This window comes from Oryctolagus cuniculus, chromosome 1 (assembly GCF_964237555.1).
Source record: "Oryctolagus cuniculus chromosome 1, mOryCun1.1, whole genome shotgun sequence".
NCBI lineage: Eukaryota > Metazoa > Chordata > Mammalia > Lagomorpha > Leporidae > Oryctolagus > Oryctolagus cuniculus.
Window position 1 is genome coordinate 103,827,112 of NC_091432.1, and position 19,631 is coordinate 103,846,742.

Consider the following 19,631-nt stretch of genomic DNA (forward strand, 5'->3'; position numbering starts at 1 on the left):
ACGAGAAGTGCTCAAAAGCAACTTCTTCAATGTTTCTTTAACTTAAGTCCATTCATCCACTGATTGAGAATTATTTGTAGGGGCCGGCACCGTGGCTCACTTGGTTAATCCTCAGCCTGTGGTGCCGGCATCCCATATGGGTGCCGGGTTCTAGTCCCGGTTGCTCCTTTTCCAGTCCAGCTCTCTGCTGTGGCCCAGGAATGCAGTGGAGGATGGCCCAAATGCTTGGGCTCCTGCACCCCCACTGGAGACCAGGAAGAAGCACCTGGCTCCTGGCTTCAGATCGGCACAGCACCAGCCATTGTGGCCATTTGCGGAGTGAACCAACAGAAGGAAGACCTTTCTCTTTCTGTCTCTCTCTCTGTCTATAACTCTACCTGTCAAATAAAAAATTTAAATAAATAAAAATAAAAATTATTTGTAGGCTTATTATGTTTTTACATATGAGAATCAGTATTAACAGAGCTATGCAAAAATCATCAGCACTTGGCCTTTTTACTTTCAGATAAGAAACTGTGTACTTATCATAGCTAATGAGGTACTTGGAATGGAAAAGTCTTAAAAATAGCCAAAATTGGGGCCAGTGCTATGGCAAAGCAAGTAAAGCTGCTGCCTGTAGTGCCGGCATCCCATGTGGGCGTGGGTTCGAGTCCTGGCTGTTCCACTTCCAATCCAGCTCTCTGCTATGGCCTAGGAAAGCAGTGGAAGATGGCCTAAGTGCTCAGGCTCCTGCACACATGTGGGAGACCTGGAAGAAGCTCCTGGCTTTGGATCGGCCCAGCTCCAGCTGTTGTGGTCATTTGGGGAGTGAACCAGCGGATGGAAGACCTCTCTCTCTGCCTCTCTATAACTCTTTCAAATAAATAAGTACATTTTAAAAAAATTAGCTAAAATCATGCCAAACAGTGCCAAACTGTGCCAAACATGGAAATAAAGAGCTAGAGTTTCCAAGACAAGAGATATGTTATTTGGGGCCGGCACTGTAGCACAGTGGATAAAGCTGCCGCCTGCAGTGCCAGCATCCCATATGGGTGCCGGTTAGAGTCCCAGCTGCTCCACTTCTGATCCAGCTCTCTGCTATGGCCTGGGAAAGCAGTGGAAGATGACCCAAGTCCTTGGGACCCTGCACTCATGTGGGAGATCTGGAAGAAGCTCCTGGCTCCTGGCTTTGGTCATTTCAGGCATTTGGGGAGTGAACCAGCAGATAAAAGACCTCTCTCTGCCTCTCCTTCTCTCTCAGTGTAACTCTGACTTTGAAATAAATTAATTAATTTAAAAAAAAGACATGCTATCTCTTTTTTTTTTTTTTTTTTTTTTTGACAGGCAGTGTGGACAGTGAGAGAGAGAGACAGAGAGAAAGGTCTTCCTTTGCCGTTGGTTTACCCTCCAATGGCTGCCGCAGCCGGCGCGCTGCGGCCAGCGCACCGCGCTGATCCGATGGCAGGACCCAGGAGCCAGGTGCTTTTCCTGGTCTCCCATGGGGTGCAGGGCCCAAGCACCTGGGCCATCCTCCACTGCACTCCCTGGCCACAGCAGAGGGCTGGCCTGGAAGAGGGGCAACCGGGACAGAATCCGGCGCCCCGACCGGGACTAGAACCCGGTGTGCCGGCGCCGCTAGGCGGAGGATTAGCCTAGTGAGCCGCGGCGCCGGCTCATGCTATCTCACTATTAGGTAATCTTACTGCATTAAAGTATCTAGTACAAGATGGGTCTCCGAGAGTCACTGAACAGATTTAACAATTATATTAAGATTAGCATTTAATCATTAAGTACGTATCACTTTAAAAAGTACTTTACATCTATTATTCTTATGTGGTATCAAGAAAATATTAAGCCAGTACCACACAACAAATCTAAAACCAAAACAGTTCTAGGCTACAATAGTAATCAAGGCACTAACGTGACCTAGTGGATACCAGAATTCATTCATTCATTCTTGACAAGTCTTTATTGCTAACCTAGAATATACAAAGAATTTCTACTCCTAGGATGGAAGAAGTATTCACTCTGCAAGCCTGCTAAAGCAAAAAGGAAGTTATCACTCTTTAAAGAACAGGAATCAGACCAAAACATTTGTCAAATTCAAAGATGAGAAAAAAGCCCAAAAATTCTATCAAAGAACAACTCTAAAGTCTGACTTACTACAGCACTGAATCAGTCCTGTTCATGCTTAGTGCAACACTTTCTCTGTCCCAACAAGGCTTTGCAACCACTAGGAAGGTGATTAGTTCCTGTAGTTCCAAAATAGCCAAATTTTTAAACTGTATTTATTTGAAAAGCAGAATACAGAGAGGGAGGGAGAGACAGAGTTCTTCCATCCACTGGTTCACTCTCCAAATGACCCAACAGCTAGGGCTGGGCCAGGATGAAGCCAGGAGCCAGTAGCTTCATCCGGGTCTCTCACATGGATGCAGGGCCCCAAGAACTTGGAGCATAGTCTGCTGCTTTCCCAGGTGCATTAGCAGGGAGCTGGATGAGAAATAGAGCAGCTTGGACTTAAACAGGCATTCTTATGGGATGCTGGTGCTTCAGGTGATGGCTTAAACTGCTCAACCACAACATCAGCTCCCAAAAGAGCAAAAAAAATTTTTTAAAGATTTATTTTAAAAAGATTTATTTAAAAGTTCAAGTCCTGGCCGCTCTACTTCTGATCCAGCCCCCCTGCTAGTGGCCTAGGAAAGTAGCAGAGGATGGCCTAAGTGCTTGGGCCCCTGTACCCTCGTTGGGGACCCAGAGGAGGCTACCAGCTTTGGGTCTTCCCAGCTCCAGCCACTGCAGCCATTTGGGAAGTGAGCCAGCAGATGAAAGACCTGTCTCTCTCCCTCTCTTGGTCTGTAACTTGGCCTCTCAAATAAATAAATAAATCTTAAAAAAAAAAAAAAAAAAAAAAAATTAAGAACCCAATTTTTCAAAGTTACCTCAAATTAACCTATTCACCATACAGACTGTATATGCTTCCAACAGGCTCCATGCAAATCAATTTTTATTGTGCAACCTTGTTTTGTAGAATCAAATAAAATTTTACAAGTAAACTGAAACAAGGTGCAATTAAAAACATGCAAACTCTCCTGGCTAAAGGGAGACATCTAGAGGCAAAAGCTTAAAATTGGGGCCTTCTCACATCTTTGGGATGGGATCTTGGAGGCAGCCATAAAGGAGCCTTTTAAAGTTCTTTTCACTTAGCAATTATTCTCTGGCCATGTGGTTTGTGAATTCAGTCCACCAAATCAAATACTGCCTATGTTAAACTATTACTTGCCATCCAAAATGACAATATTCCCTAAATCCTAAGAGGCTCAAGGAGATCTCATTCATATTCTGACTTTAAATTTCCTCATTCAATTGTTGGTTCTATTGGCAGAATAGCACAGGAAAATGACTGAAATAGTTATCACTAAAATAAGTACAGAGAGAGGTAAGATTAACTTGGTTCATAACAAAAGCTCAAAACACATAAAACACTCTAAGATCCTCAAAAGATCAAGGCAGAAGAAATGATATCAAATTTAACGAAAATACCGCCTCACAAAACACTCACCAATTTGGCTGATCTAATCAGAAAGATCTTTAGTTCATGTCTTTGTATCTACAACTAACTCAAATGCCTTCTGGGCCAAATACAACTCGCTCTGTAAGTAGCTGAGTGAAAGGCATCAGGAGTGGGGTGAAGATGGGGTGAATTTCAGAATGCACCCCCAAACTAAAGGCATTCCATGCTTTTCCCTCTGAACCCTAAACCGGCCACAGTACCCACCTGCTGCTAAGTCTCCATTTGCTACACTTCATCTACAAATTGACCCTACTTCCATCCCTAATGCCTGATAACGCATATCTAAAACACAAAAAGTAACATCGAATGTGCACATAAAAATGTCTGGAGTAATATACAAGCAGGTGTTAAGAACAGCTATGTAGAAATGATGAGATTTTGTGTTGTCTTCTTTTTGTAATTGCATTGATTTCTAATAAGAGAAAAAAGTAACTTTTAATTAAAAAAAAAAAAAGTATCATCAAAAGCCACAGTAGGGGCCGGCACTGTGGTGCTGGAGGTTAATCCTCTGCCTGCAGCACCGGCATCCCATATGGGCACTGGTTCTAGTCCCAGCTGCTCCTCTTCCAATCCAGCTCTCTGTTGTGGCCTGCAAAAGCACAAGAAGATAGCCCAAGTGCTTAGGCCCCCGAACCCACATGGGAGAGTAAGAAGCACCTGGCTCCTGGCTTTGGATCGGCACAGCTCCGGCCATTGCAGTCATTTGGGGAGTGAACCAATGGAAGGAAGACCTTTCTCTCTCTCTCTCTTCCTCTCATTGTAACTCTAGCTCTCAAATAAATAAATAAAATCTTTAAAAAAGTCACAGTATACCCATGGTATACCCAACAGGGCCCTCAAAAACTGAAACTGGTAATGACAGGACAAACAGCAAGTGAGTATTTGAATATCATATTAATCAAGGAGAAATATTTGAGTGGCTACATGTCATCACTGTGCTATATATTCAAATGTCATTCTATTTTTAAGTAGGAAAAGCAGATCACCAGCAATGAAATGCTACATTTGATGAAATGAGGCAAGTGAATTAAATTAAAACCTTGGGCAAACTAAGCTGTCTCCTAATTCCTCCCCACATTTCACAACCTTACCATAAAGATCAGGTCCATGAGGAGTAAAGACATTATACAAAACAATGTTGAGTGGTGCGATCACCAACTTCCCGTAATAGTAGCTGTCAATGACCACAACAGGCACCTGAAAAAAGAAAACACAGTGATTGTAGAATTTTGCTCTGGAAACATTCTCAAAATGCTCACAGAATATGACTGAGAAGGAAAAATAAAATGAACTCCTAATGTTCCGTTTATCACATTAGAAGTTGCTTTTATTACAACTTTGGAACAGAATGACTCACCAGAAAGAGAATAAGGGCCACCAGTGACCAGTGAAAGAAACTCTTCCACCTTCGTTTCATGACCAGCAAATCAAAGGCAATGGGCAAACTATACAACAGAGAAACAGAAATTGGGGAGTTAAATAATAACTTGGGTCAGATTCACACATACCTCATGCTGAACTGAGAACAAAACGCCTCTACCAGTTACAGTGAGGGAAGAATGCTGAGATATGCAGGGATGTCTTTGCAAAAATACACTGATCTCTTCACAGTATCCATCAGGGAGCTATGCAGTTCACAGATGCACAGCAAACAGAAACACTGTGCTGCCAGAATGAACTCCATTTAATACCTATTGATGTGTAATGGACATTTAAAAACTATCACTATACATAAATGTGCCCTATTATCAAATACCCAGCCTGTAGAAGAAAGAGGTATTCATTTCTTTCTCCTGTGATTTATTAGAATTGTAGTAATAATATTAGAAACTTAGACCTCAATTCTGATATATCCCCTTCCAATACTATTTGTTCTTCTTCCTTTTACTTAACCCAGTCTAGCAAATGGCATATATGTGTTGCCCTCATTTCAATTATTTCTGGCCAGGGCCAGCGCTGTGGTGTACTGGGTAAAGCCACTGCCTGCAGTGCCATATGGGCACCGGTTCGAGTCCCAGCTGCTCCACTTCCAATCCAGCTCTCTGCTATGGCCTGGGAAGGCAGTGGAAGATGGCCCAAGTGCTTGGACCTCTGCACCCAAGCAGGAGACCCGGAAGAAGCTCCTGGCTTCAGGTTGGCACAGCTCCAGCCTTTGTGGCCAATTGGGAAGTGAACCAGCAGATGGAAGACCTCTCTTTCTCTGCCTCTCCTTCTCTCTCTGTGTAGCTCTTTCAAATAAATAAATCTTCAAAAAAAGTATTTCTGGCTTAAAGCCTTGTTATTAAAGCTATGACACAGAACAAAGTACAAGATATTACAGAGTTAGAAACAAAGGAATGATAGAATCACATTTGCATTTTAGGAAGGTAAAAGAGACTGGAAATCATCTAGGAGGCTGTGCAGTGACCCAAGACACAGAAGGGTGAAGAACAGTCAGATTAAAAGGACAGTCAGGAGATACAACAAATAATAGGATGTGTGAGAGAGGAAAGAGTCACATAATTCTCAGGTTCCTGGCTCCGTACTGAGTAAGTGGTGGTGCCCTTTGCTGGGACAGAAGCACAAGTAAAGGAATAGGTATGGAGGAAGGAACTGGGGATATGGGTGAAATTCAAGAAAGAAGATTAAGAATAGACACAAAAATAAGGTGATCATCATAATGGTTGAGTAATAGCACAAAGTACAGAAGAGGGACTAGAATAAAATCTTGAGGAATATCATAATTTGAGGATGACATGCAGAACAAAAGACTGAAGGTGAAGAAACAGACTTTAAAAAGCAATTAAAGATTTAAATGGCCTTTTCTCTGGCTTAGTAACTACTCTTCTAAAAATCTGCCCAAGATAGATTTCCACAAGTATAAAAAGATACACGTACAGGGGCCAGTGCCATAGCACAGTATGTTAATCCTCTGCCTGCGGCGCCAGCATCCCATGTGGGCCCTGGTTCTAGTCCCTGCTGCTCCACTTCCAATGCAGCTCTCTGCTATGGCCTGGGAAAGCAGTAGAAGATGGCCAGAGTCCTTGGGCCCCTGCACCCATGTGGGAGACTGGGAACAAACACCTGGCTCCTGGCTTCGGATCGGCACAGCTCTGGATGTTGTGGCCATCTGGGGGGTGAAGCAATGGAAGGAAGACCTTTCTCCCTCCCTCCCTCCCTCCCTTTCACTGTAACTCTACCTCTCAAATAAAATGAATAAGATCTTTAAAAAAAAAAAAGATACATGTACAAAAATGTACACTGAAGCACCAACAGCAAAAAACTACAAACCAAATGTATACCAACAGGGCAATGCTTAGGTAGACTACGTAATGTAGCCACGTAATGGAATGCTTTGCAACCAATATAAAGAACAATGTAAGTCTATGTGTAGAAGACATACATATGTTCAAGACCATTCCGCTTTAAGAATGGAGTTATATATACATATGTTTATGCATGGGCATTTATATACACAAGAATAGTTTCTGGAAAGATACATCCATCTTTGAAGATTGGGCTGGGGGAGAAAAGAATTAGAAATTTTGTGTGTCTCATACAATCTCACACTTTTTTCTTTTAATAATAAAGATATGGGGGGGAGGGAGGCCAGTGCTGTGGCACAGCGGGTTACAGCCCTGACCTACAGCACCGGTTCAAGTCCTTGCTGCTCCACTTCTGATCCAGCTAGATGCTAACACACCTGGGAAAGCAGCAGAGGATGGCCCAAGTGCTTGGGCCCCTGCACCAACATGGGAGACCTGGAAGAAGATCCCAGCTCCTGGCTTCAGCATGGCCCAGCCCCGGTTGTTTCAGTCATTTGGGGAATGAACCTGCAGATGGAAGACCTCTCTCTCTCCTTGTCTCTACCTCTCTCTGACTCTGCCTTTCAAATAAATAAAATAAAATAAAATCTTATTCAAAATAATAAAGATATAATGTTTCTATAATAACCTTAACATCAAACTAAGATGTTTTTGTTTTTAATTACCAGCAGTACAGGCAAGAAGTTAAGGCAGCACAAACTAAAGAAGTGGTGATTGGAACAAAAAGTAGAAAAGGATTAAGAGACCCAACAAGATGGGGAGAAAAGATGCCAGAGTAAGAAAGAAAGAAGACTGCAGGAAACTCGGATTTTGAGCCTGGGTAAATGGAACAATGCACAGCCTGGGTAGCCTAGGGAGAAACACCAGCTCTGGTGTCAGAAAGGCCCAGATCCAAAACCCAGCACAATCTCATGGTATCTTATGCAATCCTGGCACCCACTTTCTTATTTACAATGCACTAAAAATTGTATGTCTCTTGCAGAGTTGTAAAGTTTATGGACTGTCGCTCCCCCTCTTCGTGGAGGAACGACACAGGACCCTGCGCTGTTCTTTCTCTGCTCGGCCCTCCCCGGGTTTGCTGCTGGTTCTTCCCGGGTTGGCTACTATCCCTTCCACCTCCGTGGAAGGGCAGTTCCCCCTGGCCGCATTCCCCACTTCCGCAGGGGAGCGGCACACCGCCGGCCGGCTCTCTCGGGGGCTGCACGGGTTCCCTTAGATGTTCCCCATAGATGTTCCCGGTGCATGCCGTCTCTCTCCTCCTTTATAGTCCTCCTCTGCCAATCCCAACTCGGCTGCCCAAACGCCGAGTACGCTGCTCTCCAATCAGGAGCAAGTCCTACAGTTAATTGGTTGAACTGGAGGCAGCTGTGCGGAAGCTGTTTACTTCTCTCCCAGCGCCATATTGTGGGAGAGCAGATGCACAGAATAAGTCCTAATTTCAGTAACTTAGTCCAGTCCGGATTGCTCCCCACAATGGACTAAGTTTAGCAGATGTTAATTGTCACTGTTTCTATCTATTAGCATTGACAATAATAAACATTAAGATAAATATTCTTCCATTTCCCAAAACCTTTGTAGTCCAATTGGTTCCTGTAACTTTAGGAGCTACCCAGACCAAATGGAGCTAATTCAACATTAAGATTCATTATAAGCCCTGCGATATGTGAGACGGGAACTGTGTTAGTTCTTACCCAAGAGCCACACTGAATGGCCAGCCTAAGATAGCCCCAGCTGCTACTCCCAGAACAGCGATCGAAGTCTTGTCCATATACCATCCAGTCATGGCTATCAACGTAGTATACATACAGAAGCTACTAGGAAGAAACGCTGCAAGAGTAAAGAAATGGAAAAACGGATGGGGGCAAGAGTTGGACACTTATTAGATATCAGTTACTACAACTTTACCCACAATGCAAAATGTCATTAACAATGAACATATTTTAGGTAATGTTGTATTAGAGCAGTAACATGATACTCTATTGAAAAAAAAATGAAGGTAGGCATTTGGTGCAGTACTTAAAGTCACCACTTAGGATGTCTGCATGCCTATCAGAGTGCCTGGTTCCAGTCCCAGCTCTTCTGCTTCTGATTCAGCTTCCTGCTAATGCATAGCCTGAGAGGTAGCAGTCGATGGCTCAAGTTCTTGGGTCCCTGCCACCCATGTGGAGACCTGGATTCAAGTCCAGGCTCCTGGCCTCAGCCTGACCCAGCCCTAGCTGTTACAGGCATTTGGGGAGTGAACCAGCAGATGGAAGATCTTTCTCTATCACTCTTTCAAATAAAACAAAAATTAAAAAGTTAAAAAAAATGAAGTTCAATGATTTTCTTATTTTTTTTTTACTCCTCTGCATTTTAGGTACCAACACACTGCCCCAGTTATACAATACTAACCACACCATTACTCTCCTGGCCTATACCGCAAATCCAAAATGTACAGAACTTCAGGTTCTCCAGGTCCTATTTCCAGGAAATGTATATATTTCAAAAAACTTAGGGCTATTGCCAACAATTTATTTCTGAAAAGCTTTCCTGCTGATGGTCTTTTGGGACTCTCCTGGCCCTAACCTACACCCCTCAGGAATTCTAGGAAGCCTTCTCAGGGCCAAGACATTAGATACAGTGCTGCTTTGCATCCTGTATCCACAGACTGTCTAGCCTTCAGATAGCCCCCTATTTCCACATGGTTATATGCTATACACCGCAGGTTCAACATTTCCATCACAGCAACTGCTGATCCTATTGATCACAGTTTTCCTTATACCTCTGCACAAAAATGCAGATCTGCATCTCCTGCTCCAGAACTCTGCTTCCCCTAGCACTAGAGGAAAAAATAAATCAGCAAAAACTCCAACTGAAGAACTACAATGCATAGGTTTGTGATTGAACCTCGGCAAAAGGTTCAGAGGTTCTGTATCAAAGGAGGCCTTGCATTGATATGTGCCTTAACATCCTCAACTGAAATTATAAAACTGAAGACACGGCCGGCGCCCCGGCTCACTAGGCTAATCCTCCGCCTTGCGGCGCTGGCACACCAGGTTCTAGTCCCGGTTGGGGCACCGGATTCTGTCCCGGTTGCCCCTCTTCCAGGCCAGCTCTCTGCTGTGGCCAGGGAGTGCAGCGGAGGATGGCCCAAGTACTTGGGCCCTGCACCCCATGGGAGACCAGGAGAAGCACCTGGCTCCTGCCATCGGATCAGCGCAGTGCACCTGCCGCGGCGGCCATTGGAGGGTGAACCAACGGCAAAGGAAGACCTTTCTCTCTGTCTCTCTCTCTCACTGTCTAACTCTGCCTGTCAAAAAAAAAAAACCAAAACAAAACAAAACAAAACTGAAGACACTCCCAGGAATCTCCCATACATAACTGTCAATTTTAGAAGTATCAAAGTAACTTAAAAAAAAAAAAAAGTGAAATACATCCTTCTCAGAGCCACCCGAATCTGTCAATTGCAGCTGCCAATATGGAGAAGAATCTGAAGTCCCTGCCATTTGGGGGTAGAGACCAGTCACGTTTACAGCAGCGGCTCTCAGAGTTGGCCTAGGGTGGATCCCTAAGGGCTATGCAGAACAACACGGTCTTAATATAGTCAATGAAGGAAATGTAAACATATCATTTGTGCTGGATACTATTTTTCATGTATATTTAGCGTGCATATTAGATTCTGTGCACACAAGCAGAAACCAAAATTGAAGTAATTATATCTAGTAATTTAATTTTTCTGGAGAACAGGGAACAGACTATCTTTTGGCAGCAGAGCAGCCCCTGGTTCAGCTCATAAAACACAAATGTTCAATGGCAACACAACTTGAAAGCCATGACTCTAGGTCGATTCTTATGCAAAATTTGTAGAAGCTTTCTGTTAAAAATAAATAAATAATGGGTAGAAAATACAATCATCAAGAATAGGGTTTAGTGGGGCTGGTGCTTTGGCACAGTGGATTAAAGCCCCAGCCTGCAGTGCCAGCATCCCATATGGTTTGAGTCCCCGGCTGCTCCACTTGCAATCCAGCTCTCTGCTATGGCCTGGGAAAGCAGTAGAAGATGGCCCGAGTCCTTGGGCCCCCGCACCTGCGTGGGAGATCCAGAAGAAGCTCTCAGCTCTTGGCTTCTGGCTTCTGGCTTCTGGCTTCGGATTGGCCCAGCTCTGGCCATTTTGGCCATTTGGGTAGTGAACCAGTGGCTAGAAGATCTCTTTCTCTTTCTCTTTCTCTCTCTCCCTCCCCCCACCCCACTACCACCTCTGCCTCTCTGTAACTCTGCTTTTCAAATAAATAAATCTTAGAAAAAAAAGAAAATAAAATACTTGGGGAAAAAGATCACAGATGATAGGATTTGTTTTAAAAATAAAAGAACAGGGTTTAGGACACAGCAAGTGGTTTTAAAAAAGAAAATTAATTACTTTTTTGTTCTCTAATAGCAAAAAAAGGAAGTGGGTGGCTGATATAAAAAGCACTCTGGTGGGACAATCAGCTCTACCACTCGGTAATTTTCAATTTTAGTAAGTCACTTCATCTTTCTAAGTTTCAGCGCCTTCACCTGCAAAAGCGAGATAATATCTATCTTACTTACACCTTAATAGGCAATCAAGTTAATGTAGACAGCAGCTGGCATTGTGGCATGGTGGGTTAAGCCACTGTCTACTATGCCAGCATCCCATATGAGCGCTATAGGAATCCCAGGTTCTCCTCTTCCAATCTAGCTCCCTGCTAACACACCTGGGGAGGTAGCAAACCATGACCCAAATGCTTGAGCCCCTGCTAACCCATGAGGAAGACCCATATAGAGTTCCAGGCTCCTGGCTTTGTCTTGGCCTAGCCTGGATCTTATCTTTATGGTCATTGAGGATGAACCAGTAGGTTGAAGAGTTCTGTCTCCCTTTCTCTCTGTAACTCTACCTTTTTTTTTTTTTTTTTTTTTTTTTTTTTTTTTTTTTGACAGGCAGAGTGGACAGTGAGAGAGAGAGACAGAGAGAAAGGTCTTCCTTTTGCCATTGGTTCACCCTCCAATGGCCGCCGCGGCCGGCGCACCGCGCTGATCTGATGGCAGGAGCCAGGTACTTATCCTGGTCTCCCATGGGGTGCAGGGCCCAAGCACCTGGGCCATCCTCCACTGCACTCCCTGGCCACAGCAGAGGGCTGGCCTGGAAGAGGGGCAACCGGGACAGAATCTGGCGCCCCAACCGTGACTAGAACCCAGTGTGCCGGCGCTGCAAGGTGGAGGATTAGCCTAGTGAGCCGCCACGCTGGCCTCTACCTTTTAAAAATAAACAAATAGGCCAGCGCCGCAGCTCACTAGGCTAATCCTCCACCTGCGGCGCTGGAACATCGGGTTCTGGTCCTGGTCTGGGCGCCGGATTCTGTCCCGGTTGCCCCTCTTCTAGGCCAGCTCTTTGCTGTGGCCTGGGAGTACAGTGGTGGATGGCCCAAGGGCTGGGGCCCTGCACCCACATGGGAGACCAGGAGAAGCACCTGGCTCTGCTCCTGCCTTTGGATCAGCCTGGTGCGCCAGCAGCAGCATGCCAGCCGCGGCAGCCATTGGAGGGTGAACCAACGGCAAAGGAAGACCTTTCTCTCTGTCTCTCTCTCTCTCACTGTCCACTCTGCCTGTCAATAAATAAATAAATCTTTAAAATAAAAACATAATAGCACACTGAAAATAAACGACATGCTATGCAAATATAAACTACAACTAACAAGTGTTTCTTTTCAATGCAACTGTGAACTATCAATGAACCTGACATCCCCTCACCTGTCCTTTTATTTACCTGATGATGAACAAAACATGCCAGTGCTGAGAACCAAGAAGGCAAGCATCATTCGACTCACATGCAGCCCAAACTTCTTGCATACAGCCCTAGGAGAAAGGCAAAGACTATTAGCCCAGCAAATATGAGGAACAGACATTTCAAATCAGGAGAGAAAAACAGGCAAGGCTGCATCACAGCCAGCACTGAAGTTCTAAAGTCAAGTGCAGAATTGTCCTGACAGGTTAGCAATTTTGTGTGCGTAAGAAACCCAAACATTCTTCTTGCTGACATAGGAGAGAAGTTCCCTCACCTGAAAGGAAATGTACACCCACTGAGATGATGTCTACCATCAATGGGTAAACAGCATGATATAGTGAAAAATAACAGGCCTCAGGTTCAGGTGGGCACAGGTTCAAATTCTGGCTCTGCCATTCACTGGCAGTGGAACCCTGACACAGTCAACATAATCTCTGCTAGATTCCTCATCTGAAAAATGAAGATAATAAATGGAACTGCCTACTTTGTAAGGTTTCAATAAGGACAATGTATGGAAAAGTGTTTAGGGGAGTGGCACAGAGTTGTTCAATAAGTGCCAGTTGTCAGAAAAAAAAAGACTAGGGGATACACAAAAATGTTAACAAGTGGTTATCTAAGTCTGTGTCTCATAAATACCTCCTTCTACTCTTATAGGTTTTCTAAAACTCCACAAATTAAATATTTTTAGATATTTTATGCTTCATTAAGTCAACATTTGCTCAGATATACTTATGTATTGACCATTTCCTTGCTAAGATTCCTTATTCATCTCAGTCTTTCTGAAATAATTTTGCTTCTTTCTAAGTATATCTTTTAGAAGCTCCTTTAGTGAGAATCTGTTATGGTAAATTCTCTGTTTTCTTCATTGGGTTTTTATCTTTTTACTAAAACTTTTTTTTTTTTGACAGGCAGAGTGGACAGTGAGAGAGAGAGACAGAGAGAAAGGTCTTCCTTTGCTGTTGGTTCACCCTCCAGTGGCCGCCGTATCGCACTGATCCAAAGGCAGGAGCCAGGTGCTTCCTCCTGGTCTCTCACGTGGGTGCAGGGCCCAAGCACTTGGGCCATCCTCCACTGCACTCCCTGGCCACAGCAGAGAGCTGGCCTGGAAGAAGGGGCAACTGGGACAGAATCCAGCACCCTGACCGGGACTAGAACCCAGTGTGCCAGCGCCGCAAGGTGGAGGATTAGCCTATTGAGCTGCGGTGCCGGCCATCACTAAAACATCTTTAACACTTGGTCTTAAAAGATGGTTTAACAAGGGCTAGTGCTATGGTGTAGTAGGTTAAGCCTCTGCCTGTGGCACTGGCACCCTATATGGGCACTGGTTCAAGTCCCAGCTGCACCACTTCTGATCCAGCTCCCTGCTAATGGCCTAGGAAAGCAGTGGAAGATGACCCAAGAGCTTAGGCCCCTGCCACCAATAGGAAGACCCAGAAGAAACTCCTGGCTCCTGACTTCAGCCTGGCCCAGCCCTGGCTGTTGAGGCCATTTGGGAATGAATCAGCAGATGGAAGATCTGTCTTTCCTCTAACTCTGCCTTTCAGATAAATAAATAAATCTTTATAAAAAAAAAAAAAAAGGCTTAACAGAGTATAAAATTTGGGGACAACAGTCAGCTTATCTCATCGCTCTAAAGACATTTTTATCATCTCTGGCTCTTGAGAAGTCTGTCAGTCTAACTCCCCAACATTCCTTGCTGAGTACTCTAGTGTACCAGTGACGCTCCAGAGGAGAGGGAAATAATAACCTGATATTTTAGGACCAAAAATCAGTTATACTAAGGCCTACTTATATCTTGTTAGATATATATTAACAGAATTATAACGAATGATACGAAGATTTGAACCTGAGGAAAATATTCTTCGAGTGTTTACTTCAAACAAGGCTGCCCTACAGACAGAATACTAGGAGCCAGACGGAAAGTGTTTTCTACTGTCATCACTGCCTGCACTACCAGTGAGTCAATCTATGCTATGTTGGGCTTTCTCACAGCCCTTTTCCAAGCAAAGCTTTCATACTCACTTGTAAAAGTAGAGTTCACAAATACAGCTCACAAAAGCTAGCAGACATCGCAAAAAGTAAAAGACAAGAATCTGAAAAAAAATCCAGGACAAGAAAACAGAAGTCAGAGATCTGAGCTGGGAAAGTTTGTAAAGATTAAACCACCCTCATCTGCCCATCAGTAACAGTATAAACTGGTATAATCCTTGATTATACCAGTATAAACTGGTATAATCCATACAACTGTTCATATTCCTAGACACTGCATACCTATTTCAATCACTCCAGAAGGCAGGGTAGAGGGAAGAGCTGTTCAATTCATGAAAATATTAATTATAGAACTATTAATTTAGTAAAAAACATTTTAAAAACTACAAAATATGCATTACATAGAAATGGTTCAATAAAATCTGCTTCATAACTATACTCTATTTCATGGAGATGAAGGCTCCCTGTGTGAGGTCCTGGAGACCCTCCTATGGGACAAGGTGTGGAAGATACTAATATCCATTAGGAAGCCACAATAATAAAGGTAATATGACACTAAGTAACAAACTGCCCAATGACACAGAATAAGAAGGCAAACGCAGACCCACACATATAGGAATGACATACAGGGTAGAACCAGCACAAATCAGAGGAAAAGGATGAACTACACAGCAAATGCTGCTAGAAATACCACTCACTATAAAGCAAAAAATACAACTAGATTTTCGCACAATTTGTAAAAATAACCTTCAACTGCTTGAAGCTTTATAGAGAGAAGGTAAAATTCCAAAGTTCATGAAAAAAAAAAAAACAGAAAAATTGATTGGTTTGACTATATGAATATCAAAATGAAAGATTTCTGCTTAACAAGGGACCACAGACAAAATTAACAGAGAGGTGGCTATTCAACAGAAAAGACTTATAATATTAAAACCTACAAGAGGTCGCTATTGAGAATGTCCACAAATCTGCAGGGAAAAACACATGAAATCCAACAGGATATAAAACATGTAATTCACAGAAAGATAAACTGGAATGACAAATATATGAAGAAATTCTCCACCTTACAATTTAATTGCAATTAAAATCAGAAGCATCTCACATACTTGAGAAAGTCAAAGTATCAAGTGCTCAGGAGGTGTGAGGAAGCTGAAAGCCGGAGTACTGTAGAAAGGAACAGAAGTTTGTACAGCCACCTGGAGAGCAATCTGGCATGCTTAGAGATTAAGTAAGCCTACGGATCCATGTGTGGGGGTCCTGCTTCTGAATGTACACTTTGGTGAATTCCACACACGGATCTGTAAGCAGACTGCAATACAAAGGTGCCTCATTTGCCGTAGCAAGAAGTTGCAAAGGCAGCCATCCCTAGGAGAGCCAACTCTTAGTCTCTGCGCAATGGTCTACCCTTCCCTACTCAGCCTCATGCTGCTGCTGCCGGGACGTTCTAAGCTACGATTCCCCTTTGCCAGGTGGCTCCCTGTCGGCACGCACTAGCAGAACAGGGTGGAGCCTGAAACTAAGAACAAGAAAAGAAGGGAAAACTTCTTTACTTGTTGTTCACATCAGTGACGTAAGAGGAAGAATTCTGTGTTGAACTCATCAGTGTGAGTGATAGGGAATGTCTAAATGGAAATCAACACTGTAAGCACTGCCTACTGTTCAGAGTCCTCCACCTTGTATTAGCTCCCCTTGGCAACGTCAAAGATACCAGGCAGGGAAGGGAGGGACAATGATCTACAGGGCTCTCTCTCTTTCTCTCTCATTCTATAACACAAACGAAGTCGTGTCTCTCTCCTGTCTAAACTTTTCAGCGACTTCATAACATACTTTGGGGAAAAGAAAAAAAACAGTCTAATTCCTCAATAGATTCAATAAGGCTTCTCTACCTCTCAGACTATCCATCCCATCACCCCCTCTTTTCCAAAAGTTGTGCTGGCCTCATCAACCCCAGGACCTTCGGTCTGGAAGATTATTCCCAACATCCTTCTTTTCTTACATAGACAACACCCACTAATCCTTTAGGTACCTAATTAGGGACTTCTGTTTCAAGGAAGATAGACTTTGCTTCTGTTCCTCCTGCTCAATAAACCCAAAAACTCTAGACAATATGCATTTTCTTTTTCCTTTTTTTTTTTTGACAGGCAGAGTGGACAGTGAGAGAGAGAGAGAGACAGAGAGAAAGGTCTTCCTTTGCCGTTGGTTCACCCTCCAATGGCCGCTGCGGCTGGCGCACCGTGCTGATCTGATGGCAGGAGCCAGGTACTTATCCTGGTCTCCCATGCGGGTGCAGGGCCCAAGCACTTGGGCCATCCTCCACTGCACTCCCTGGCCACAGCAGAGAGCTGGCCTGGAAGAGGAGCAACCGGGACAGAATCCGGCGCCCCGACCGGGACTAGAACCCAGTGTGCCGGCGCTGCAAGGCGGAGAATTAACCTAGTGAGCCGCGGCGCCGGCCGACAATATGCATTTTCAACAAACCTAAGAAGACTCCACAAAGCGCAGAGCAGACAGACTGGCTGTAGGCTTCAGGACATGGGGAACACCACAATGGTAAATTCCACAGATTTTCATTTTGCCAGACATGAAGTTACAGAAGGCGGCCCTGGAAATGCCAGTGGGCACAGACAAAAACACCCAACCAAGGCTTGTTCTCTCTAGCCAAAACTCCAGACACCTTTTAGACAATAACCCTGCTACTCTAGCCAAATACCCTAGAAAAAAACTATAGCCCCCATTACCCATCAGAGATCCAGGAGGAAGCAAGACTTTCAGCTCTGCTGGTAGCAATGAGCCCCTCACCCACAACACAGTGTCAATAACAACACGTGGGGGACCCAGGCCTGCACCCCTCACCCTCAGTCTCACAGTAACCAGGTGATCCTACCCTGTCTGATGGTGTAGTAACAGTAGAGGCCTGGTAAGGAGCTAGAACTCCTCCCTCATCAAACAAGGAGACTTAGAATGGAACTAGGACTTCAGCCTTCTGTTGAAATTAGACTCTTAATAGGGTTTCCCTACTAAACAACAAGTTCCATGAAGTCAAGGAATTAGCCGCTTTTACAGCCACAGTATTTAGCACAGCATCTACTACATAAAAACTACTTCATTAATATTCATTGAGTGATGAATGAATAATTGACTTCATAAAAAGTCCCCTCTGTACCACCAACTTATTTTGGCCTTTTCTCAAAACTGATGCAGACTCACCTGTTGATCAGTTGCAACTGCTCCCTGGTTGACCCACCCTTACCTTATTAGTTTGTAGAATTCTTGCATGAAATGCAGCTGGCCAGGCATGAAGCAACAAATAAGCATAGGAGCGAATGGCATACACTGGGGAATATTCCCAAGTCTGAAATCCCTTCCCATAGATGAGGTAGTGCGTCTAAAAACACAAAACACACGGGTTCAGAGTTTTATTGGTCAAAAGCCCCTGTTAAAGAGGATGTAAGTGAAGGTTCTGAGATAAAATGTTACAAAGGTATAGAAAAATGCTGAAATTGTCAATAAGATCTGCAACTAACAGATAAGAATAAAAATGATCCAATATTAAAAATATCAAACATAAATTCTACAGGATTGCTGTTTAGTCAACACTGAAAGCTTGACTTCTACCCTCTGCTTCTTTTTAAAATAATCTTGATGGGCCAGTGCTGTGGCATAATGGATAAAGCTGCTACCTGCAGTGCCAGTATCCCATATGGGTGCCAGTTCAAGTTACAGCTGCTCCACTTCTAATCTAGCTCTCTGCTATGGCCTGGGAAAGCAGTGGAAGATGGACCAAGCCCTTGGGCCCCTGCACCCATGTGGGAGACCCAGAAGAAGCTCCTGGCTTCGGATCAGCCCAGCTCCGACCACTGCGGCCATTTGAGGAGTAAACCAGTGGATGGAAGCCTTTTTCTTTTTCTTTCTCTCTCTCTCTCTCTCTGCCTCTCTGTAACTCTGACTTTCAAGTAAACTAAATAAATCTTTAAAAAATAATAATCTTGAACCAAAACAGAAAAACTCTAAATCTTCTACCTATGCTAGCCATTCTTTCTCCATTTTTATATAAAATATCAGAAAATTTTAACTCTGACTTTTCCTTTATAGGAAGTCAATAGATAATGTATAAATGTATAAAACAGGAAACATGGGCCAGCACTGTAGCATAGCAGGCTAAGCCTCTGCCTGCAGAGCCGGCATCCCATATGGGTGCCAAGTCATGTTCCAGCTGCTCCACTTCCAATCCAGCTCTCTGCCTATGGCCTGGGAAGCACTGGAAGACAGCCCAAGTGCTTGGCTCCCTGCACCTGTGTGGGAGACCCAGAAGAGGCTCCTGATTCTGGATCCGCATGGCTCCAGCTATTGCAGCTATTTGGGAAGTGAACAAGCAGATTAAAGATCTTTCTCTCTGTCTCTCCATCTCTGTCTCTCAAATAAATAAAATCATTAAAAATAAATAAAACAAGACATAGTAATATCAGGGTACCACTCAGTAACGCTGTTAATTTTGGTAAACCTCAGAAGAAATAACTAAAAGATGAAAAAATAGTCATATCTAGGGAGAGGGATTTGGACAGAAGTGGAAAAGGGAGTTACTGTTTTTTTTTTGTTTTTTATTTTTTGTTTTGACAGGCAAAGTTAGTGAGAGAGAGACAAAGAGAAAGGTCTTCCTTCCGTTGGTTCACCCCCGAAATGGCTGCTATGGCCGGCGCGCTGCGCTGATCTGAAGTCAGGAGCCAGGTGCTTCTCCTGGTCTCCCATGCGGGTGCAGGGCCCAAGCACTTGGGCCATCCTCCACTGCACTCCCTGGCCACAGCAGAGAGCTGGCCTGGAAGAGGGGCAACCGGGACAGAATCCGGTGCCCCAACCGGGACTAGAACCCGGGGTGCCAGCGCCGCAGGCAGAGGATTAGTCTAGTGAGCCCCGGTGCCGGCCCCTTCTGTTTCTTTAAGTGCAGTTGTTGCCCTCAAAAACTATCTCCAAGTATTATTTTGATGAAAAAAAAAATTTAATGACAAATCTT

The 19,631-nt window shown here is 44.1% G+C and overlaps 1 protein-coding gene across 4 annotated transcripts in view; it reads right to left on the minus strand.

Moving 5' to 3' along the window:
- The window catches only part of ALG9 (ALG9 alpha-1,2-mannosyltransferase), a 122,928-nt gene that overhangs the window by 102,022 nt on the left and 1,275 nt on the right, over window positions 1-19,631 (minus strand). For all 4 annotated transcript variants that reach the window (XM_070078146.1, XM_070078150.1, XM_008261528.4 and 1 more), the window contains exons 3-8: window positions 17,874-18,008; window positions 14,657-14,727; window positions 12,617-12,705; window positions 8,547-8,682; window positions 4,908-4,995; window positions 4,642-4,747 (exon numbers count right to left, since the gene is read on the minus strand). In XM_070078146.1, coding sequence (XP_069934247.1) covers window positions 4,642-4,747; window positions 4,908-4,995; window positions 8,547-8,682; window positions 12,617-12,705; window positions 14,657-14,727; window positions 17,874-18,008 — 625 coding nt within the window. The remainder of the gene's footprint in view (window positions 1-4,641; window positions 4,748-4,907; window positions 4,996-8,546; window positions 8,683-12,616; window positions 12,706-14,656; window positions 14,728-17,873; window positions 18,009-19,631) is intronic.